Genomic DNA, 24,692 nt, shown 5'->3' on the forward strand with positions numbered 1-24,692 from the left:
CGCCACCCCACCCAACTTTATAGGACTGCCGGAAGTAGCGGAGAACAAGATCTCGGCTATCTCCGGCAGCCCTATATAGCTGAATGGATCGTGACTGCTGCTCTATTTAAATAAAGGGGACCAGGCCACCATTCTCATGACCTGTAGATAGGGGATAAGTTGTCTTCATTAAAGATGCTGTCCAGGATTAGAAAAAATAGGATATGCATTTTTCCCCAGCAACAGCACCACTCTTGGCCATTGTCTGTGTTTATCTTGATTGAAGTGAGTGGGTCTCAGGTGCAGTACCAAACACATCAGCTTGCATGGTCACCGGGTCCTGCTGGGTCACTATGTCACTGGCATCTAGGTCTGCTATGTGCAGAAGCCTATTAGCCCTTGCCAGAGGCAGATGTAATAGCCTACCTGTCAGTAGAATACATTGCATACATAAGTAGTGTTTAAAAATGAGAATAATAAAGATCCAATATTAAACATGCTTTATTATGTAAAAAAACTGCCAGAAAACTGGGCTGTACATAATTGGAATTGCCGCATTCGTAGTTACCTGCACTATAAAGTGATGGCATTGTTTATCATGCACAGTGAATTCCGTAAAATAGAAAAACCATGCCAGAATTGCTGCCATTGTTTATCCTGTATCGCAAAATTGGACCAATGCAAACCACAGCTTAGCCCACAAAGCACAAGTCCTCCCTCAGCTCTGTAGATAGAAAAATAAAAATGGTACGGGCCTTTAAATGTAGAGACACAAAAACATGTTTTCAATAAACATTTTTTATTGTGCAAAAGTAGTAAAACAGAATAAAAACTATATAAATTTAGTATGGTGTCAGCATTGCTATTTTTTTCCACTGCACTTATTTTTTTTTTTAGGAAAGTTAAAGTGGTTGTCTCATAGACCATGGGGCATATCGCTAGGATCTGCCCCCATTGTCTTATAGGTGCGGGTCCCACCGCTGGGACCCGCACCTATATAGAGAACGGAGCCCCGCAAGGTGGTGGCTGGAGGACTCCAATCCGGCCACCACCAAGCCGACTCCCTATAGAAGTGAATGGGAGTGTACCGTGCATGCGCTGTCCCCGCTCCTATTCTTTTCTATGGGGCTGACGGAAATAGCCGAGTATTTTCGCCGGCCCCATAGAAAATTAATAGAGGGCGGCTGCACATGCGCAGTGCGCCCTCCTTCACTTGCGGGGCTCCGTTCTCGATATAGGTGCGGGTCCCAGCAGCTATAAGACAATGGGGGCATATCCTAGCGATATGCCCCCATTGTCCATGATGAGACAACCCCTTTAAAGGGGTTATTTGGAAAATGATATTATCTTTATCACATCAGCAGAAGTCCGAGTCCCGGCACCCCCAGCGGCGCAGATTTTTTAGGGAGCCGCAGTGCTCAACGGATGGTGAGTGCTGCAGCCTCCCGGCAGCTTACCAGGCGCAGTGCCGCACATTGTATAGCAGCTGTGCTTGGTATTGCAGCTCAGCCCAATTGACTTGAATGGGGTTGAGCTGCAACTAGGCTATGTGATCGATGTACGGTGATGTCACTGGCCTAGGAAGACGCTGCTGCACTCACTGAGCACCTGGCAGGTGCTTGGGAGGACCAGAGTATAGGTAATCAATACCTTTTCCTGGATAACCTATTTAAACATAAAATTATATGTAATCCAAAATGGTGACATCGAAAAAAATACATCTCTTCCCACAAAATCGAGCCCTCATATAGCTGTCAGCGGAAAAACTAAAGTTACGGCTCATGGATTGCAACAATAAACAAAATTAAAATGACCAAGTTCTAAAGGCCCAAAACAGTATGCACCCTTAAAGGGGTTGTCCTATCTGGACATTTATGCCAAATCCACAGGATATGCCATAACTGTTGGATAGGTGTGTGCCCCACCTCTTGGACCTGCTCCTTTCTCTAGAGGTTCTGTCTAGCTACTCTAGGAATGTAGATGTGTCCATGCATTTACAGCTCTCTCCATTCACTACCGTGGAACTTTCAAATATAGTCAAGTAAGGGAGCAAGCACCCAGCGGCTATGACCTCCGCTTGTGAGCGGGCGCCATTTTTAAATACCCAACCGCCAACATACAATTACTTGAGGTGGTCAGGAAATGGTTAAGGCCCTCCTCATTATTATATTGTTCCAGCCTAATGTGTATAGGGAGCTTCTTTTCTGCATAAATTGGACCGTAGCACATGTAAAGGCACTTTACACTATTTTACAAAATAGTCTTTTGATTACCATTTTCCTTAATTTAACATGTGCCTATATTATCTCATGTAAAACGTAACTTTTATTATCTAAATAAATCCCTTCTCAAATCATTAAACAATTCCCTTTTAAAATTATCAGTTGTGTCGCCTCATTATTTACAAGGTTATATCTCAGTACTATATTGCTTAGTACTGTAATAATGTGGAGAGAGTCTGATGGCCGCACGCTGGCTCAGGCTCTTATTTTCTGATTATTTTCTTTCTACCACATACATTTAATCTTATTTCCCTAACATACAGGCGTCACTTCTGTATTAAAAATAGTCCTTCAAACACTGGGAGGCAGAGAGGAAGTGGGGGGTATCAGAACTAGCCAAAATTCTGAGCCTGATAAAATGAATGCATCTGCACTGCTTCTGAAGATGACAGGAGCATCCTTCCTTTCTGTAAGAGCTTATATACACAAATGTATTTTCTTTCCGTATCCGTTCCGCATAAAAAACGGAAGTTAATCAGTGTGCATTCTGTTTACGTATGTCCGTTCTGCAAAAGAATAGAACATGTCCTATGATTGTCTGCATTACAGACAGAGATAGTACTGTTCTATTAGTGGCCATCTGTTTCGTTCCGCAAAATACGTAATTCACGCGGATGTCTGATTCTTATTTTTTTGCGGACCACAAAATACATACGGTCGTGTGCATGATCCCTTAGTGTGAGAATTCCCTCTCCGTATTTGTTTTGTGAGCTCTGGAGCTGAAAACAAACATAGTGGAAAGTAAGGGAAAGGATGTCAGCAGTACAGTGCTGGAAGATTCTACAGAAGGGAAATGCCCCCTGCTTGTGAGAGAAATGCATCTAGCTGTGTACAGGGATTAATATGGCTGAAAAAGGCATTAGGGAAGCCCAAAATTAACTGTTCCCTTACAGTTATGATTGTACAATGAAGCACAGCCATTAGGCATACTTTTTTTTATTTTGTAAAAATGAATTTAAGTAGTAAAAACAAGCTTGCAAAAAATAAGCAATTATTTTTCATAAAATACATTTTATTGAGCATACATTATTTAAAAGCAAAAAACTATACTTATGAATGAGAACCCATACAAATTTAACAGGCTATTCCGTCTGAAATATATGTACTGCATAAATAGCAATATAAAAAAAATCACCTTTTCTATATTTACAATGCAAAAAATATATGAATTGCAAAGTAATTTGTGTGAACCCTTAAACAGCACAAGAAAATGAAATTTCTCTTTCATAAAACTAGACTTTACAGCCGTGTTAATGAGAAAACGTTATAGCTGCATAGATAACAACATTTCATTGTATTGTACATTGTATTACATTGTATTGTACAGTGACAATAAAGGCATCTTATCTATCTTATCGATATGGAGAGGCAAGTACTGAAAACATTAGCTGGGCATTAATGGGTTAAAGGGATGCTTTAAAAATATTTTTTGCGCAGTATGTGTGACTTATAACTGAGTAGCAGCTCACATTCTCATCCTCTGTCAGTATACTCATCAAAGATTGTATTTACGGTACAAGTATCACTTTTGCCTAAGCGGAGATTTTATTTGTATTTTACATTTATCCCAACAGTGTTCGTACATTCCTCATTGTGAGCGAGAAAACCAGAAGAATTCGGAGAATGTTCTACAGTGGGAGAAGTATTGGAACAAGGAGATTGGATTCCAGCCCTTCACCTGCTATTTTAACCAGCATAGAAGGTACAGAGATTATGTCGAGTGGTTAGTACTGGTGCCTTGCAGCGCTGAGGTCCTTGTTTTGAATCTGACCAAGGACAACATCTGTATGGAGTTTGTATGTTCTCCCTGTGTTTGTGTCGGTTTCCTCCCGTTTCCTCCCACACTACAAAAATCTATGGGGTTCATAAATTGTAAACCCCACTGGGGACAGCGAATTATGATAATGTCTGTAAAGCGCTACGGAATATGTCAGCGCTATATAAGTGCGTAAATATTTAGCATCAGTAATTGTAATCCAAAACCAGGAGTGTGTCCACAACGTGGAAGAGACACAAACCTTCCAATTATGGTCTCTCTCCGTTCCTGGTTTTGGCTTACAAATACTGATGCAAAATACTGACCTAATTACACAAGGTGCGAGTGAAGCCTTAAAGACGCCCTGTCAGCATGATCAACCCTATTAAACCAGACATATTGCCTGGTAAGGTTGATCACGCTGACACTTTTCTTTTTAGCTTGCACCACTGCGGAGAAATGTGAACTTTTATATTTATGCAAATTAGGCAGTTAGAACACCGGCTTAAAGGGGTTGTATCATCTCAGACATTGGGGGAATATCGCTACGATATGCCCCCAATGTCTGATAGGTGCACATCCCAACTCTGGGACCCACACCTGTCTTTAGAACGGGGTCCCCAAAGTGAAGGAGGGTGCACCACGCATGCACCGCCGTCCTCCATTCACTTGTATGGGACTGCCAAAAATAGCCGAGCGCTGGCTCGGCTAGTTCCTTCAGTCCCATAGAAGTGAATGGAGCAGTGGCTGTGCTTGTGCGTTGCCCTTTCCATTTATTTCAATGTGACTTGGCTATATTGGCGCTCCCTTAGGAATAAATGGAGGATGGTCGCGCATGTGCAGTACACTCTCCTTCACTTTGCAGGCTCCACACCTTTCAGACTTTGGGGCATATCCTAGCGATATGCCCCCAATGTCTGAGATGATACAATCCCTTTAACTCTTGGAGCTGGCTTAAAGCCTGTCTAAAGCGATTGTCTGTAGGGAAGCGTTCCCATCCGGCAATCGCCTGCTAGCTAGCGGAGGAGACCACTGCTATTACATGCAGCGTTTTAGTCAATGGGCCAATTCACATGTCCGATTTTCCACATGGACCATTGGTCCATGCACAGAATATCTCAGCACACACTACTTTGGTCTGATTCTCCCGCTAGACTTGTTCAGTCAAGTCAATAGTCGGCAAAAAATAAATAAAAGGATGGCACACAGATGGCTGATTGCTAAAAAAAAGTGAAAGCATTTTATTAATTTTTTTTGACGGATGTGAAAAACATGAAATACTGACACCATACAAACAGAAAAAACTGACACAATGCAGTTGGAGACAATTCTGATTCTTCATGGATAGGAAATCATCCACTTTTAGCAGACAACATGGACAAGTTGTAATTTGCTCATCTGCCATAGCCCTAAGGCTATGTTCACATGGTGGATTTTTTGCCATAGATTTCAGAGTGAATTCCACACCGTAACTGCTCTGAAACGCCTTTCAGTGGAAATCTGCCATCGTTCATGGGGCTGTGGATTATTTATGTGTAGTGGACATGCCCGTTCTTGGTGCGGCTTCTGATCGAACACCATGGGAAACTGTGGCGAGAGCCTGCTGGCGGTTTACCTCCTTTTAGTGGGGCTAAATTGTTAGGCCCCTTTCACACGGGCGAGAATTCCGCGCGGGTGCAATGCGTGAGGTGAACGCATTGCACCCGCACTGAATCCGGACCCATTCACTTCAATGGAGCTGTTCAGATGAGCGATGATTTTCACGCATCACTTGTGCGTTGCGTGAAAATCGCAGCATGTTCTATATTCTGCGTTTTTCACACAATGCAGGCCCCATAGAAATGAATGGGGACGCGTGAAAATCGCATAGCATCCGCGGATGTGGTGCGATTTTCCCGCATGGTTGCTAGGAGATGATGTTAGTAAATTGATAAAAGTCAATTTACTTATTATTTTCCCTTATAACATGGTTATAAAGGAAAATAATAGCATTCTTAATGCAGAATGCTTACTAAAATGTGGCTTGAGGGGTTAAAAACAAAAAAAAATTAACTCGCCTCATCCTGTTGTTCGCACAGCCGGCATCGTCTTCTTTCTTCATCTTTCAGGACCTGCAAAAGGACCTTCGGTGACGTCATCGCGCTCACTACGTGGTGAGCGTGGGGATGTCAGTGCAGGTCGTGCTGAATGAAGATAGAAATCTTCTATCTTCATTCAGCAGGACCTGCGCTGACGACACCGCACTCACCACGTGGTGGTTACTAATTTTGCCCATCTGCTGACGTATCGGAGACTTGTATGAGAATTTGTGTTTTCCGAGGTCCGCTAAGCAAAGCTGACAAAATGTTGGCGACCCTTTAGATTATGTGCGACCATATGCTTTTCTATTCATAAAAGACATTTGCTGCTTACTATATATTATACAGTAAGGCTTGTGTCTGGGTAGGAAAACAGTCTTTTCAGAACCTGCCTACTGCTTACCACGACTGAAGAAATTTAGGGGGGAATATATCATAGACTGGCACTGCTGGAGGATGACGAGGTGCAGGTCTCGTCATATATTCGGTGTGTCCTCCGACAGTCTACGCTCCTTAACTGAAATCTACAGCAGCTTGTAGATTCCTGTCTTCATTTATGCCAGAAAACTGATGTAGCCTTTCCATGCCCCCTTTTTGGAAAGTGGTGAGGACGGCATAGAAATGCCACTTGCATCAAAATGTTATCGCAGCAGTATTTAATAAGCCGCAAACACTGGATTTTTCAGGTTTTTACGCCAGAAAAGTGGAGTGGGGGAATGATAGATTCCCCTCTTAGCGTGAATCAATTTCTTGTTTTAGGTTCATTCTGAATGTATAGTGAAGATCTGCAGGCAGTGTGATTTCGCTGCTGCTGTATTTCAGCTATCGGGGATGTAATTGAAGGAAGGACAATAGACAAACTGCATTGACGGCAAACCATTGCAGTCTGCAGTGATTGATTAGTGTGAGTTAAGCTGCAACGACCAAAAGAGCCAGAAGTTACACTGCTGATGGTTTTCCTAAAACGCTGAATATTTCGTAAAAGGATAAAGCGCACTGATGCTATTATAGCTTTTCTACCCAAATTTGCAGGTCTGGCAGATGTCAAGTTCCAGGTGTTTTACATGGACTTGACTTTTGGTTTCTATCTGTTCGCACGACCAGTTACAAAGACACTCTATAAAGGTGGTTTTATATTATCCTATAATATCAAAGGGATATTTATGGCATTCCTACAGGATATGCCACAAATATCTGATAGATGCGGGTCTCAATGTAAATCCATAACTTCCATAGACGTTGATACAACTTTTATGTTTTCTTTCAGACTTCTGTGTCATATCCTGCCAGTATGTCATAAAAGTCCATGTTGGGAATACCTCTTTAAAAGGGGGACCTGGTTAAGTGTCGATCACTATTCACATGCCCTTTTATAAGAGGTGGATCTTACAGGCCTGTGGCGGCAAAAGCTTCTGTGCTTACTTCTCTTCCGCCTACGTTTGCATTTTCATTTAACTTTTGAGCATCCTAAGCTTCACTATAAACCTAAAGCGGTACTTTTTGCATTCATGCATGACCTGTCTGTATGATGTTGGCACCTTAAAAGTTCACTCTATGATTTTTGTCATTTGTTCCTCTATACCAGGGATCAGCAACCTCCGACACTCCAGCTGTTGTGAAACTACAACTCCCAGCATGTTCCACTCATTTCTATGGGAGATCTGGGAACAGCCAAGCAAGTGTGCATGCTGGGAGTTGTAGTTTCACCACACCTGGAGTGTTGAAGGTTGCTGACCCCTGCTCTATACTATGGAAGTCAAAAATGTAAATCTATGAAGTGTTGTGTCATTTTCTTCCAAGACTCCGATATTATGTAATATAACAGACATGTGCTTTGTTAGGCTGGAGCTACAAGGCAACGTTTGCAGTGACACACATCACACTACCAAAGATCGCAATGTAGCGCTACCTACGTCACAAATAATCGCAACTAATGTAAGTGAATGAGGTCTCTTTGCAACCCGCAGGTCGCCGTGCCCACAACACAACAGTCACAAGAAATCCAACCCTACTTGTTGCTGACACTCCATTGTATCAGAATTTTTCATTCAGTCAAAACGTAGCCAGTCGGGTGTGGTAAATGCAACTATTATATTGTTTGTTTTATTGGGAAGAGAAGTGAAGCACTGGGAAGCATCTGAAGTGCTTTACAAAGAATTTGTACCGTGGGACACATCTATTCATGTATGCCCTTTTACAGATGAGTGTCAACGTTTGTTGGGATACAGCAATGGGCAGATCCAGTATGGGTGTTCCTAAATTTGCTCATTCCCAATAATTGTCCTTTAGGTTTCTGCTCGGAGGAAGATTTTGGAGCGGAGACAAAAGTTGAGCATGCAGGACTTTTGTTTCCTCTTCAAAAATGTTCCTCCGAGCGGAAACCTAACCATTATAGTCTGAGGGGTCCTTAGGTTCTGTTCGGCTCAGTTATGTGACGAATCCGTCCTTTCCGTTCTCCTGCTCCTATAACGGAGCAGGAGAACAGAAAGGCTGAACGGTGATGTGAATGAAGCCTAACAAATAATGAATCTGTATGGGGATGAATGATTGCAGGAGTGATTGCTCGTCACGATACAGTGGGGATGATTGACATGGTTCTAGTGCGACTAAACGATCGGGCAATGAGCGCGAGGAAACTGTTAATTTCTAATCATTGCTTTGTGCATCAGTCTGTGTAAAGAGGACGTAAGGGGATCTAGAGGATAATTTACTTACAAACTAAATTAGTAATAAGTAGCCAAGAGTGCAAAGAGGTATCTTCCAAGAAAGAGAAACATCTCGCTAGCACTACCTAGGAGTGGCGCCCTATGAATTGACTTTCTAACAAGCCTTGGGATTTGACAAGGGAATATATCCCTCCGTAGACAGCTGTTTCGGGGTGCTTGCCCCTTAGCAGTACAGAGTGGGATCTTGGCTGGTTTAGTGTGATGCCTTGGAGGCAGCTTAGATAGGGTACTGAATCTCCATAAAAAGACCAGTCCTGTATGGAGACTTACTGGAAGCACACCATGGTACGGAGACTTATTGGCAATGCTCCATGGAAAACGAATATGCAGAGGTAGCTCCCAAGAAAGAGAACCATCTCACACCAAATGTGAGCTGAAGCCCCCACTGGTTGCTGAAGCAGGCCTGAGGTGCCTTACCAGTTTCACACAGAGATTTCCGTTAGTGAAGCTTATTCTGATAATGACATATGATAAAATGTTTAAAGCTATATACTCCCTATAGTTATGATGCTGAAAATCCATAATATTAGCATTGGATGCTAACATATTACAGAGCTAATCCTGCCTCCTCTTTCCTCTATTTAACGACCCCAACCCGTTAACTTTGTCACAGACATTCAAAGGGTTCTCTGGCAAAGATAATAATGAAACTACTGAAAAATCATGTTATTATATTTAAACTCTTAATTGCCTTTAATTATTTATAATTGCTTGTTGAGTCTAGGGGACAATCAGTAAAGGTGTTAAAATGGCGGCTCTCAGATTTGTGAGCATGAAATCCATCCTCCTTCTGACACTGCAGCATGGCCTGTGTGAGAATGCAGAGCACAGAGACCTAAGTAAAGTCTGCCGGTATGGGCGCTATAAGGCGGTTTATTATGTGCAAATGACTGCTGAGATAACTGCTCCGCTGTGTCCATGTGCTTTGAAAAGGAGTTTACCTCATCCTGTTCTTGCAGTCTGAAGTGTTTTCTAATGGCGCTCCTCCCCCACAGCATCTTATCTGGTCCTCATTCCTATCCTTCAGCCTGCCAGTACGGGATGAGGTAAACTCCTTTCTGAAGTAGGCAGACACAGCAGAGCAGTTATCTCAGCTGTCTTCTGCACATAATATACAACTTCACAGTGCTGAGATCGGCAGACTTTACATAGGGCTCTATGCTTTCTTGCAGTGTCACGTGAAGGACGGATTTTATGATCATAAATCTAAGAGCCGCCATTTTATATCCTTCACTGATTGTCCCCTAGACTAAATGAACCATTATAAATAATTTAAGACATTTAAGGGTTTATTTATAATAACATGTTTTTTCAGTACTTTAATTATTATCTTTCCCGGAGAACCCCTTTCAGTATTTTCCCAGCGTGGTGTTGCAGAACTGGTACGTTTTTGGTATCGGCTGAACATTTACACTTATCATCACTGTTTCCTCTCCACCCTAGCAGTCATCTCTCATTTCCATGTAGGCTGGGTGATACATCTTCCATTTCTTTCAACCTTATGGATGATTATTGATTTTAATCTTTATTTTTTTTCTCAGCAAACACAATTACATACAATATTCTAGTTAAAATGCTATTACTGGTGGTGATGTGGCAGCACATTGTTGTGATTGTATACTATGCTTTTTAAACCCAAAGAAAACAAATACAGGCTATTTTGAAAAGTGCGAGAAGCCTTGGTGGAACCCAGTTGACCCAGCATAAAATGGTATCTGTCGGAATCTTCTGGTAACATAGCTGGTGTTTTTCTGGAGTCACACTGCAGGCATTGTCAGGACACTACTAGTACTTTTTGTGCGTGACACTACATATACCTACACTTACATTTCTTCAATTGCACGTATATTTTATTGCCAGCAGTGGTGGCACTTGTCATTTTCATCATACTCAGTGGCAAAGATTGAGCCTCCTGCACATCGCCTCTCATTGTCTATGTTGCTGATGTTGAACACAGCCCCCGCAGATGTCCGTCTCTCTATAGTATTGCTAGTTATAGTATATTAGTATAGCTTAGTCCCATTTCCACCCCTCCCTATGAATTATCTTCACCTCTCACTAGGGCTGCAGCTATCGACTATTTTTGTAATCGAGTATTCTATCGATTAATCCAAACATTAATCGGGTACTCTAATAACAAAAAACTAATTAAAAGAACATTTTTCTTAAAAAAAGTCATCAGTTCTCCCGTTCCATCAGCTTTCCCCCCATGCCATCAGGCTCCCCCCTAGTGCCATTAGCTGCCCCCCCCCCCAGTACCATCAGCTTCCCCCTCAGTGCCATCAGCTTCCCCCCTCAGTGCCATCAGCTTCCCCTCTCAGTGCCATCAGCTTCCCCCCTCAGTGCCATCAGCTTCCCCCCTCAGTGCCATCAGCTTCCCCCCTCAGTGCCATCAGCTTCCCCCCTCAGTGCCATCAGCTTCCCCCCTCAGTGCCATCAGCTTCCCCCCTCAGTGCCATCAGCTTCCCCCCTCCGTGCCATCAGCTTCCCCCCTCAGTGCCATCAGCTTCCCCCCTCAGTGCCATCAGCTGCCCCGTCAGTGCCATCAGCTTCCCTTTCAGTGACATCAGCTTCCCCCCTCAGTGCCATTAGCTTCCCTCTTCAGTGCCATTAGCTTCCCTCTTCAGTGCCATCAGCTGCCCCCCAGTACCATCAGCTGCGCCCTGAATGCCATCAGCTGCCCCCTCAGTGCCATCAGCTTCCCTCCCCAGTACCATCAGCTGCCCCCTCAGTGCCATCAGCTTCCCTCCCTAGTGCCATCAGCTGCTCCCCCAGTGCCATCAGCTGCTCCCCCAGTGCCATTAGCTGCTCCCCCAGTGCCATCAGCTGCCCCCAGTGCGTACGTGCACTATGTCCTGACAGGACAGTGCAGCGCGGTGCAGGCCGGCGGGTGACCACAGAGCGGTAAGTAATAGCAAGGGCTTCACTCACACTCTGTGGTCACATGACACAAACAAATCCTCGATGCAAAAAATTTGCATTGAGGATTTTTTTTGTGTTTAAAGCCCTACCTCTCACATCTCCACCCATACTCCCCTCATTATATTCCTCAACAGTTGTTAGGGAAGGGATGCAAATGAGCTCTTAACAAGCTCTTCCTCTTTAACCACCAGATGTAAGGCAGCTATCCTATAAGTCAATGTTCAGCTCTTAAAACAAGCCTTGAGACATGACTTGGATATTAAATGAGCCAGCACCTCATCTGCAGACAGCTGTTTCGGGGTGATTGCCCCTCATCAGTGCAGAGCAGAGAGTACTGGCTTATGGATATACGGTACTATTAGGAGTGAGGGGGGCATGTTTAATAACTTTAAACGGCGGCGGCGGGCACACAGAATCTGTGGATGGCACAGTTAAGGGGTGCGGGTCTGTGGATGGCACTGTTATGGGCTGGGGGGGCACTGTGGATGGCACTGTTATGGGGTGGGGGTCTGTGGATGGCACATATATAACAGTGCCAGCCACAGATCCCCCTGTAACAGTGCCAGCCACAGATCCCCCCCCATAAGTGTCCGTCATCCACAGATCCCCCCCATAAGTGTCCGTCATCCACAGATCCCCCCCATAAGTGTCCGTCATCCACAGATCCCCCTATAAGTGTCCGTCATCCACAGATCCCCCCATAAGTGTCCGTCATCCACAGATCCCCCCAAAAGTGTGTGTCCGATCCACATTTCTTTCTTTCCTATACGTTAATAAGGATACAGTGTTATGCAGAGGTGTACTTTTAAGAATTTTATAGACAAATGATACTATTTAGAGTCGCGCGGGGGGCGCGAAATGTTTTCTTCTTCCTAGGGGGGGCATGACAGAAAATAATTGAGAATCACTGGGCTAAGGAGAGTTAGTTCCCCACTTACCTCAACAGTTGTTACACTTGCAGCATGTCTTGCCAGCGGTTCTGACATTATATGACCAGAGAGAGGAGCTATCAAGGCTGCCGGAAAGAGCTGCTACAAGTATTGTACAGCAAGTGTTGAGGAAGGTATGTTCTTTTGTGGGCTGAGTAACACAACTGCTGTTTCTGTAAGGAAGGAGAGCATGTGTGCAGGTGCTGGTGGCAGCTCCTCCTTTAATAGGTAGGCATCATGTGCTTGGGTTGCACACCCTATGGCCAGCCCTGCAGGTGTTGTCTAGGATTAGAAAAAAGAGTCTGCTTCAATTGCAGAAACAGTGCCACACATGAGGTGTCTGGTATAGGAGTGCAACCCCAATACGGTAAAGCCACTTTTCCTGACAGAGCCCATGGTCAGAAGTGGTAAAATTTCTGATAAAAAAAAATAAAAAATCAGACTTTAATAATCTTTAATCTTGTACAAACCCTTTCATAATTTGGATGGGGAGAGTATTAATCTAGTCCTCCCCCAATCCATCCATAGAAAAACACCATTAATCATCATTATTCAAGAGACTAAAACATAAAGAGGGATATATGACAAGATCCCAGCTATTATATGTGCTAGTTACATAGACGTGGCAGAGCTTCTCTTTAACCAGAGTATATTTCTTGTTGGTTTGGTGCATATCTGAGCTGACATTGGGGGGTGGGAAGGGGCTGCAGTTTTGAGAAACCTTTCAGAGACTGCGCATAAAGAAGGCATCCATGGGTATAAGCCATTCTGTCATTTTTTTATGGAACCTAGTCACAGTATACCTAGGTGTCAACTGGAGCATGAAGCTCATAATTCCTTTTGGCAAATTTTCAGTCTCTCAATGCTTGCGGAGGTGACATCTACTAAAACACATAATGGCCATTTTCTCTTATTATTTAAGCTTCTATGTGGGGGCTGATATTTTATTGCATCATTCTATTTGTGATTTCGTTTTCCTTAATACATTTTATGACCAAATCTGCTTGGAATAATTTAATCTTCTTTGAGGCATTTTGCTATTAATCTAAATAGGTCAACCAATCAAAATGCATTGAACCTGACATGGTTCCACCTAGTTCGTTGCTTTAAAAATTGCAGATTGCCAGGAAATGTGTGCCAAATAAATATGCTGGAAGGTTGCAGTGTGGATCCTTGTCTCTGCCAGTACAGAACTACAAGCTTTTATTGAGTTATCTTTCAGTTATGTGACATTTCCAAGTATTGATTTTAAGAAACAAGTGTTCCTCACAGGGAAGAGTGACAATTATTTAGATGTGGTCTCATGTTTCATTTTGATTTAATAAATTGTGTATTTTATATCTTTAAAGTACCTTTGCTATTCTGTTGGTTTCCGAGACCAAAATATTTTTAGTATTTTTTTGTGGCTGCTGCAGAGCTTTATCTGATGATTCGTGTTTTGAGATTGGACCTCTTTACACCACTCTACAGTAATCTGATGTGAAAAAATAAACAGCTTGCATTATAGGAAGTCAACTAAGCTTTTAAGCAGGGCTGTGGTGTCGGAGTCAAAGCTAGTTTTGGGTGGAGTCGGAATCGAAATGTAGAAATGTTCCGACTCCAGCTTAAAAAAAAATATTATCTGTTATTTATATTATTTAATTAACTTCCATATAACTTTAGAAATGTTTAGAATTGTTCATCAGAAATATATTTTATGTTCTATAAATCTAAGGCCCTCATTTATCAAGAGCAGTAATAAGCAGGGTGTTCTGGTGGTGGTGGAAAATCAGTTCTCACCTCTCCTGTCCTTATATTATAAACAGTGATAAGAAGAGTGTTCTAGTGGTGATAAATACTCAGTTCTTACCTCGCCTGTGTTCCCCTCCTGTCCTTATACTATAAACAGTGATAAGCAAGGTGTTCTAGTGGTGATATATAATCAGTTCTCACCTCTCCTGTATTCTCTCCTGTCCTTATACTATAAACAGTGCTAAGCAGTGTGTTCTAATGGTGATAGATAATCAGTTCTCACCTCTCATATGTCCTCTCCCATCCCTTATACTAAACAGTGATAAGCAGGGTGTTCTAGTGGTGATAATCAGTTCTCACCTCTCCTGTATTCTCTCCTGTCCTTATACTATAAACAGTGATAAGCAGTGTGTTCTAGTGGTGATATATAATCAGTTCTCACCTCTCCTGTATTCTCTCCTGTCCTTATACTATAAACAGTGATAAGCAGTGTGTTCTAGTGGTGATATATAATCAGTTCTAACCTCTCCTGTATTCTCTCCTGTCCTTATACTATAAACAGTGATAAGCAGTGTGTTCTAGTGGTGATAGATGATCAGTTCTCACCTCTCCTTTGTCCTCTCCTGTCCCTTATACTAAACAGTGATAAGCAGGGTGTTCTAGTGGTGATATATAATCAGTTCTCACCTCTCCTGTATTCTCTCCTGTCCTTATACTATAAACAGTGATAAGCAGGGTGTTCTAGTGGTGATAGATAATCAGTCCCCACCTCTACTGTGTTCTCTCCTGTCCTTATACTATAAAAGGTGACAAGTAGGGTGTTCTAGTGGTGATAGAAAATCAGTTCTTAACTCTCATGTGTTCTCTCATGTCCCCTATACTATACACAGTTATAAGCAGGGTGTTCTAGTGGTGATAATCAGTTTTCCCCTCTCGTGTCCTTATATTATAGTCAGTGATACACAGGGTGTTCTAGTGGTGGCAGATAATCAGTTCTCCCCACTCCTGTACTTTGCTTATCACTGTTTATAATATAAGGACAGGAGAGAGGAGAACTGATTACCTGCCACCACTAGAACACCCTTCTTATCATTGATTATAGTATAAGGACAGGAGATGGGAAATCAGTCCTCACCTGTCCTGTGTTCTCTCCTGTCCCTTACTGTCCCATACAATAAACAGTGATAAGCTGGGTGTTCTGATGGTGATAGAGAATCAGTTCTCACCTCTTCTGTGTTACATCCTGTCCCTTATAATTGGTATCTTCATGCTGCTCCAAGGTTCCTATGCTACTATGCTACTTTTACATCTGCTGCATGGATTCTAGCAGGCTGTTCCAGCAGAGAACAGCCTGCCAGAATTCTCCGGATCAAGTACTACCGGATGCAACCGGAATGCCTGCCTGCCTCATTATATATAAAATATGACGAGAATCAGCCAGACAGAATATGCTGCACACTGCAGCTTGTGTCCATCCAATTGCTGGCTTTCTCTTATGGAACTGACCAGATCGCAGTGCCGCAAATGTGAAAGTCACCTTAGTTGCAATGCTTGAAATTGTGTTCCAAAGACCATAGGAGGAAGTTCATTACTGGGCATACCTGCAGTCAACTCAGAACTGCCGGACAGAACAGAAAGACAGCATTAAAGAGGTTCACTGGGAATAATTAACTTTTCACAGCCTGCCTCCGCTATGGAAAGATTCATACTTACCCGCTTTTCATCTCCCTGGTCCTGATTGCTGGCTCCGTTGTGTTCATCTTCTTGGTTTGTGATCTGTTAACTTCCTCTCTGCCATGGGCATGATCTTCTCCTCTGCCACAGCCAATAACTGGCTTCAGCAATGGTGTGTCTCCTGTGGACATGTCACAGCTGAATATAGTCATTGGCTGCAGCAAAGCAGATGATCATGCTCATGGTGAAGAGGAAGTAAACAAGCCATGGACCAGAAGATGGACACACGTGAGCCAGTGCACAGGTTCAGAGCTACAGGGAGCAGGTAAGTATGAATCTTTCCATAGCAGAGGCAGGCTGTCAGCAACATTGAGAAGTTATTTATTCCCAGACAACCCTTTTATGACAAGCACTGAATAAATGCTTTATAAATGTTTCATTGCCATTTAGACTTGCACAGGATTCTCTGTGTTTCTAGGACATACTTAAAGTCAGGTCCATAAATATTGGGACATCGACACAATTCAAAATTTTTTTGCTCTATACACCACCACAATGGATTTGAAATGGAACAAGATGTTCTTTAACTGCAGACTGTCAGCTTTAATTTGAGGGTATTTACATCCAAATCAGGTGAACGGTGTAGGAATTACAACAGTTTGCATATGTGCCTCCCACTTGTTAAGGGACCAAAAGTAATGGGACATAATAATACTCATAAATCTAACTTTCATTTTTTAATACTTGGTTGCAAATCCTTTGCAGTCAATAACAGCCTGAAGTCTGGAACGCATAGACATCACCAGACGCTGGGTTTCATCCCTGGTGATGCTCTGCCAGGACTCTACTGCAACTGTCTTCAGTTCCTGCTTGTTCTTGGGGCATTTTCCCTTCAGTTTTGTCTTCAGCAAGTGAAATGCATGCTCAATTGGATTCAGGTCAGCTGATTGACTTGGCCATTGCATAACATTCCACTTCTTCCCTTAAAAAACTCTTTGGTTGCTTTTGCAGTATACTTTGGGTCATTGTCCATCTGCACTGTGAAGTGCCGTCCAATGAGTTCTGAAGCATTTGGCTAAATATGAGCAGATAATATTGCCCAAAACACCTCAGAATTCATCCTGCTGTTTTTGTCAGCAGTCACATCAATGAATACAAGAGAACCAGTTCCATTGGCAGCCATACATGCCCAAGCCATGACACTACCACCACCATGCTTCACTGATGAGGTGGTATGCTTAGGATCATGAGCAGTTCCTTTCCTTCTCCATACTCTTCTCTTCCCATCACTCTGGTACAAGTTGATCTTGGTCTCATCTGTCCATAGGATGTTGTTCCAGAACTGTGAAGGCTTTTTTTAGATGTCGTTTGGCAAACTCTAATCTGGCCTTCCTGTTTTTGAGGCTCACCAATGGTTTACATCTTGTGGTGAACCCACTGTATTCACTCTGGTGAAGTCTTCTCTTGATTGTTGACTGACACACATACACCTACCTCCTGGAGAGTGTTCTTGATCTGACCAACTGTTGTGAAGGGTGTTTTCTTCACCAGGGAAATAATTCTTCGGTTATCCACCACAGTTGTTTTCCATGGTCTTCCGGGTCTTTTGGTGTTGCTGAGCTCACCGGTTCGTTCCTTCTTTTTAAGAATGTTTCAAACCGTTGTTTTGGCCACACCTAATGTTGTTGCTATCTCTCTGATGGGTTTGTTGTGTTTTTTCAGCCTAATGATGGCTTGCTTCACTGATAGTGAAAGCTCTTTGGATCTCATATTGAGAGTTGTACAGCAACAGATTCCAAATGCAAATAGCACACATGAAATGAATTCTGGACCTTTTATCTGCTCATTGTAATTGGGATAATGAGGGATGAACACACACCTGGCCATTGAACAACTGAGAAGCCAATTGTCCCATTATTTTTGGTCCCTTAACAAGTGGGAGGCACATATGCAAACTGTTGTAATTCCTACACTGTTCACCTGATTTGAATGTAAATACCCTCAAATTAAAGCTGACAGTTTGCAGTTAAAGCACATCTTGTTTGTTTCATTTCAAATCCATTGTGGTGGTGTATAGAGCCAAAAATGTTAGAATTTTGACTGTCCCAATATTTATGGACCTGACTGTATATAGCTTTTCTAACTTGTTCTGAGGACAAATTCATAGATTTCTTACAATTATTAACAGTGTTTTACAGTTATTCAGTGCATTACATATTTACTTAAAGGAATTTTGAAAATGTCAGCAATTTCAGTGTTTTGTATTCCAATGAATATGGTTTAAGTTACATGATAGTAAGAAAAAGGCTGATGTTACCATTTTACTACAGTTAGGCTACTTTCACACTAGTGTTTCTATTTTCCGGTATTGAAATCCATCATTGGGTCTCAATACCGTAACAAAAATGCTTCCTTTTTTCGTTCCCATTCATTGTCAATTGGAACAAAACGTAACTGAACAGAATACCGTATATACTCGAGTATAAGCCGACCCGAGTATAGCCGAGCCCCTAATTTTACCCCCAAAAAATGGGAAAAATTATTGACTCGAGTATAAGACTAGGGTGGGAAATGCAGCTATAATGCAGAGTGTATGTGTATATAATGCACACACTCTACATTATATACACACACATCTGCAAGAGGGTGACTCCCTGTATTTAATGCAGAGTGTGTGCATTATATACACACACACTCTGCATTAAATACAGGGAGCCATCCACAGATCTCCCCCCTAAACAGTGCCATCCACAGATCTCCCCCTCCCCTAAACAGTGCCATGATGGCACTGTTTAGGGGAGGGGGTATCTGTGGATGGCACTGTAGGGGGATCTGTGGATGGCACTGCCATCCACAGATCCCCCTACAGTGCCATCCACAGATCTCCCTACAGTGCCATCCACAGATCTCCCTACAGTGCCATCCACAGATCCCCCTACAGTGCCATCCACAGATCTCCCTACAGTGCCATCCACAGATCCCCCTACAGTGCCATCCACAGATCTCCCTACAGTGCCATCCACAGATCTCCCTACAGTGCCATCCACAGATCCCCCTACAGTGCCATCCACAGATCCCCCTACAGTGCCATCCACAGATCCCCCTCCCCGACGCTCACAGCAGTATATATAAGTAACCTTTAACTGTGGATATCTTACTTTGTACTTTGTCTTTGCTCCGGTAATACAGGCAGTGCGGGGAGCGGCGCTCACTCACTGACGTCACGCGCCTTCTCCCACTAGGCGGCGCAGGCGCGTGACGTCAGTGAGTGAGCGCCGCCCCCCGCACTGCCTGTATTACCGGAGCTAAGACCTAGACTCGAGTATAAGACGAGGAGGCTTTTTGAGCACAAAAATATGTGCCAAAAAACTCGTCTTATACTCGAGTATATACGTGTTTTCTTTTCCGTCATGGGATGTGGAGCAAGACGGATCCGTCATGACCCATAATTCAAGTCAATGGGGACGGATCCATTTTATCTGACACAATCCGACACAATAGAAAACGCATCTGTTCCCCATTGACTTTCAATGCAGTTCATGACGGATCCGTCTTGGCTATGTTAAAGATAATACAACCGGATCCATTCATAACGGATGCAGATGGTTGTATTATCAGTAATGGAAGCGTTTTTGCTGAACCCTGACGGATCAAGCAAAAATGCTAGTGTGAAAGTAGCCTTAGGCTACTTTCACATCTACGTTTTTAATTCAGGTTTTGAGATCCGGCAGAGGTTTTGTGTCTGGCCCGAAAACACAACTGAACTGAACTGATGCATACTGATGTATCATGATCAGTTTTGTCCCCATTGACAAAGAATGGGGAAAAAACTGATCCGTTTAATTCAGGTTTTGAGATCCTCTGCCGGATCTCAAAACCGGAATAAGGGTACTTTCACACTTGCGTTGCTGAATTCCGGAAGGCAGTTTCGTCGCCGGAACTGCCTGCCGGATCCGGCAATCTGTATGCAAACGGACAGCATTTGCAGACTGATACGGATGCGGAGCAATAACGGATCCATCTCTCTGGTTGTCATAAGGAAAAACTGATCCGGTATATATCTTTTTTTACATTTTTAAAGGTCTGCGCATGCGCAGACTGCAAAACTGGATCCGTTTTTCCTTAACACTTGGGGCCTGATCCGGCATTAATGCATTTCAATGGAAAATAATGCCGGATCCGGCATTCCCGCAAGTGTTCCCGGAATTTTCTCCGTCCAAAAACCGTACAGTGACTTAACTGAAGACATCCTGAACGGATTGCTCTCCATTCAGAATGTATTAGGATAAAACTGATCAGTTTTTTTTCCGGTATTGAGCCCCTAGGATGAAACTCAATACCGGAAAAGTTTAACGCAAGTGTGAAAGTACCCTTAAAAATGTGAAAGTAGCCTAAACTTTTTATTACTCGATTATTACTAAATTATTGGCCATTTATGAAGGAGTTGAACCTGGAGTCAGAGTATGATAAAATGCAGTTAGTCAGAGCTTTGGCTTACCAACTCCACAGCCCTACTTTGCCTGTCAATATCTTGTTGACTGTTTCTAAATAGCAACCAGCAGAATTTGGAATTCAGCTCTGTTTTATGATTTTGATTACAAATTCTGTCTTGTTGATCAGCTAAGGGTGGGTTCCTAGTGCTGAGATCCACTGTACTCATGTGATAATGCTAGGCAAATGCCTCTGAAATTAATTAATACATGGCACTTCCTGAAATAAGTGGATGGAGGTAGCTGGATCTGCTGAGTCTAGTTCATCCACGTACCAAGCTGGTTAATCTTTTATGGAAGTTAGTCTGCTTATTCAAAGTGTTACCACAAAGGGCAATGCTGTAGACATAGGAGGGAATTTATCACGAGGGTAATGCTTAAAGTGATTTTTGTTTTTTAGTCTGATTTGGAGTACTTTGTGCCAAATTTATCAAATTATTTGTTAAAATTATTGCATTTTTAAACCCAACTATTATGTCTAGAAATGCTACTTAGGTTTTCTACACCACCCCCAACTGGAGTGGCATTGGGACTTTTTTGTGACTTTGTAAAAAAGTCCCAGTTATAAATTTAGTGTCAAACTCATTAACCTAGCTAGCCAAGCCCACTCTCCCACTTTTCAAAACTGGAGTGAGTGATGTAATAATGCAAAAAATTGCAATCTTTTTTTCGAAAGTGACCTTTAAAAAGTCAGAAATGCCTCGTTACTTTTTGTAGAAAGAATGCTGGAATACAGGGCGTGATAAATTCCCCCCCTCCCCCAGTTCATCATAATGCTTTGGATTATTTTAGAAACCATGCTCTGAATTCCAAATGTAGAATATTTCTAGACTTTTAGCATTTTGTAATAGTATATGTAATTATGTATAAATCTAAATGCTAAAAAGTTTAGTTATGGAATTCATTAGAGGTGCAAGAGGAATTTATCGAGTCACAATTTATGAGAATCATGACCAGTATTTTTCATTAACCGTTCCAGTGATGTTTTCTTTATAGCTGACTCAGGGAACTTTTTGATAAAATGATATTCTGTTCTATTTTATCCATCACACACACAGCTGAACAATTTATATTTTGAAAAGAAACATTGCTAAATGGCACATGGCAAATTTAAACTTCTTCATATCTTCATAAAGAGCAAATTATCCTAAGAAGCTTTCAATTCTTGGCATGCTTGGCATGTCTGTGTTAGCCATGCATTAAAGCATCTGTCAACATGATCAACCCTATTAAACCAGGAATATTGCCTGGTAGGGTTGATCATGCTTAAAAGAGCGATATTCTGATTATGTATTTCTGTTTCCTGCTAGGCAGAAGTCTCTGTCTAGTATGCTGATTTGAAGTCTGATATGTCACTGGCTCACTACAAATAGACCAGGGGTGCACAACCTGTGGCCCTTGATACCATTCTGTGTGGCCCCCAACCATCTGGTAACAGAGATGTATGTCTATGTCTTGTGGCTGCTCACATGTATTTTTCATGTATTTCTCCCACTAAATGGGAGTCCTGGGACTGTAACTAGATATTATTGATATGTACTGTGTATTCAATATGCTATAAATACAGTATTTCAGTTGTTAATACCGCTTTAAACTTTATTTTCGGCCCTCGTCATTAGTTCAGTATGGCAATGTGGCCCCCAACCACCTGCGCAATGCAGCGCGAGGCAAGAGGGAGCTTCAGAGTAATGAAATGCTCCGATGCTCTACTCGTACATGGTAAAGGAGTGAAGAGGGGCTTATATCCGGGTTCAGCCCTGTACCCGGACTACCCCTTTAAATAGGAATAACTGTCTATTATGCGTTAAATAGAAAATATGAGCAGATTTGAGGATAATGGGTTCACAATTTGCACTGTCCCTGGAAATTTGAAGACATTGGAAACCAAATTAAACCCCAGATTCAATTGCTAAGGGTATTTGCTTTGTAATGAACATCTGTCAGATTCTGTAAGGATGCTGAAGGTTGCTGGGGTTCAGAGCTAAACAAAGTCAACTTTTAATTACAAGATCTGAGGGATTACGTTACTTTCACATACTGTCATGGTGCCATATATTAATAATTAGCGGTCTGAAGCAACCTTTTTGTATGCACAGTTAAGTTACCGCACATCAATAAGTCATGATAATAAATAATATATCTGTCATTCGCTGGCCACATATAAGAGCCATAACCTGGGTGTAAATACACATATATATGCTGAAATGATTATTAGTGTGTTGATTGCAGCCAAATGATCATATACACCTATAGCAGGACACTCGCATGCACAGGAGGTTTGGTTTAGATTTTCTATGTGTAACTAGATATGATTTAGGGTTTTCTGTAGCCCATGTTTCTGTGCAGATGTAGCATCTTATTCTCCAGCAGCTTTGCATCATACATTCACCTTGCAGAATCGGTAAATTATCTATTGCTACAGTTACACCATTCCACTTGTGTGGACAATTTAATATCCTCCATATCTAATTAGTACAAAGAGAAAACAACAGAGACAAAAACAGCTTCCTGCATCTGCTGTCTGTCACCATAAAAGAGTTCTTGCAAGGAACTGTTTTTTTTTTTTTTATGATTTTCTTTAACCTAAAGATTTGTATTCTGAAGGTCACAATTTTGTGGATCTCTTTAAAGGGGGTTTCCAGGGGAATCATTTTAATTAAAAAAATTGGGTCAGGGTGAGTGTAAATAAGAAATGATCATTACTCACTTTACCAGTCCCCCACCACTGTTGTTTGGCCGCTGCTGCGGTCCCCATTCCTCTCCACTTCCTGGTCGCAGACTTGACATGCCGGAAATGGTTTGGAATGCAAATTATACTTCCTTTTGACTCCCTTTACAGCAGTGATCATCAGCCGCCAGCTGTTGCAAAACTACAATTATGGCGCTTGCCTTATCATAGGGTACATCTATGATGCATTTCTGAAATTACCTTTAATTAGGGCTGCAACTTTCCATTATTTTAGTAATCAAGTATTCTACCGATTAATCCAACGATTAATCGAGTACTCTAATAAGAAAAAAACAAATTAAAAGAACGTTTTCTATAAAAAAAAACTCATCATCCCCCCCTGCCATCAGTCTCCTCCCCCTCAGTGCCATCAGTTCTCCCCCCCCAGTTCCCCCTCCAATGCAATTAGTTCCTCCAGCACTGCCACCAGCTCCCACTCCAATGCCATCAGCTCAACCCCTGTGCCACCAGCTCCCCCACTCCCCCTCTTAGCCATCAGTGCCCAGCTGCAGCGCCAATAAACTAACATACTTTTCCTGTAGGGGCACTGCGACACTCCAGAGATCTTCCATCCTCTTCTTCACACGCTGCACTGGGACCTGACATCACACAACACCAGGACATAGTGCTTGCTTACGTGCACTATGTCCTGATGATGTGTGTATGTCACTATCCACTGCAGCGCTTTGCGGGCAGGCGGGTGACCCTGGAGCGTGAGTAATAGCAAGCTCTTCACTCCTGCTCCGTGGTCACATGGCACAAAGGAATCATCGATGCAGAAAATTTGCATCGAGGATTTTTTTGTGTTGAGTTAATCGATTTAATTTGAGTAAAAGTTTCAGCCCTACCTTTAATGTTAATATATTGTGATTGTACCCATTGATTAACCAGTATCCATTAATTATTAAAGGGGTTGTCCCATCTGGATGTTTCCACAATGAGACGGGACTATGCTCCAGCCCTGGGTGGCTGGACTTAAGGAAACATTCGTGTAGGCCAGCTGGTTCGCTGTTTTCTTACCTCCCATTACAGTGAATGTAACTTCGCAGATATCATAGCAGAAGAAGCTACACGGCCTCCATAACGCCCAGACTTATAGCTTCCTGTGCTACATTATTTGCCTAGCTTCCATTTACTGCAATGGGAGCTACGGAAGAAGTCCAGTCTGCTATGGTTTCCTGTGACCAGAGCTTAGTCCCATCTTGCTGTGCAATGGCCAGGTGGGACAACCCCTTTGATTATTATATAAAAGAGTTTTTTTTATGTTCATCATCAGATTTTTATCATTGTATTTATCTCCGCTTCGAAAGATATTCATGCTTGTCGAAGACAAGTTTTTTTTAGTTCTGTACTTGTATGTTCTGTATGCTATACATTGTTGTGTACATTACTTTACA

At 42.4% G+C, this 24,692-nt stretch overlaps 1 protein-coding gene across 1 annotated transcript in view; it reads left to right on the plus strand.

The window, feature by feature from the left end:
• The window catches only part of KCNMB4 (potassium calcium-activated channel subfamily M regulatory beta subunit 4), an 88,193-nt gene that overhangs the window by 39,547 nt on the left and 23,954 nt on the right, over nucleotides 1-24,692 (plus strand). The window contains exon 2 of the mRNA XM_040415721.1: nucleotides 3,836-3,963. Coding sequence (XP_040271655.1) covers nucleotides 3,836-3,963 — 128 coding nt within the window. The remainder of the gene's footprint in view (nucleotides 1-3,835; nucleotides 3,964-24,692) is intronic.

Source organism: Bufo bufo, chromosome 1, assembly GCF_905171765.1.
Source record: "Bufo bufo chromosome 1, aBufBuf1.1, whole genome shotgun sequence".
Classification (NCBI taxonomy): domain Eukaryota; kingdom Metazoa; phylum Chordata; class Amphibia; order Anura; family Bufonidae; genus Bufo; species Bufo bufo.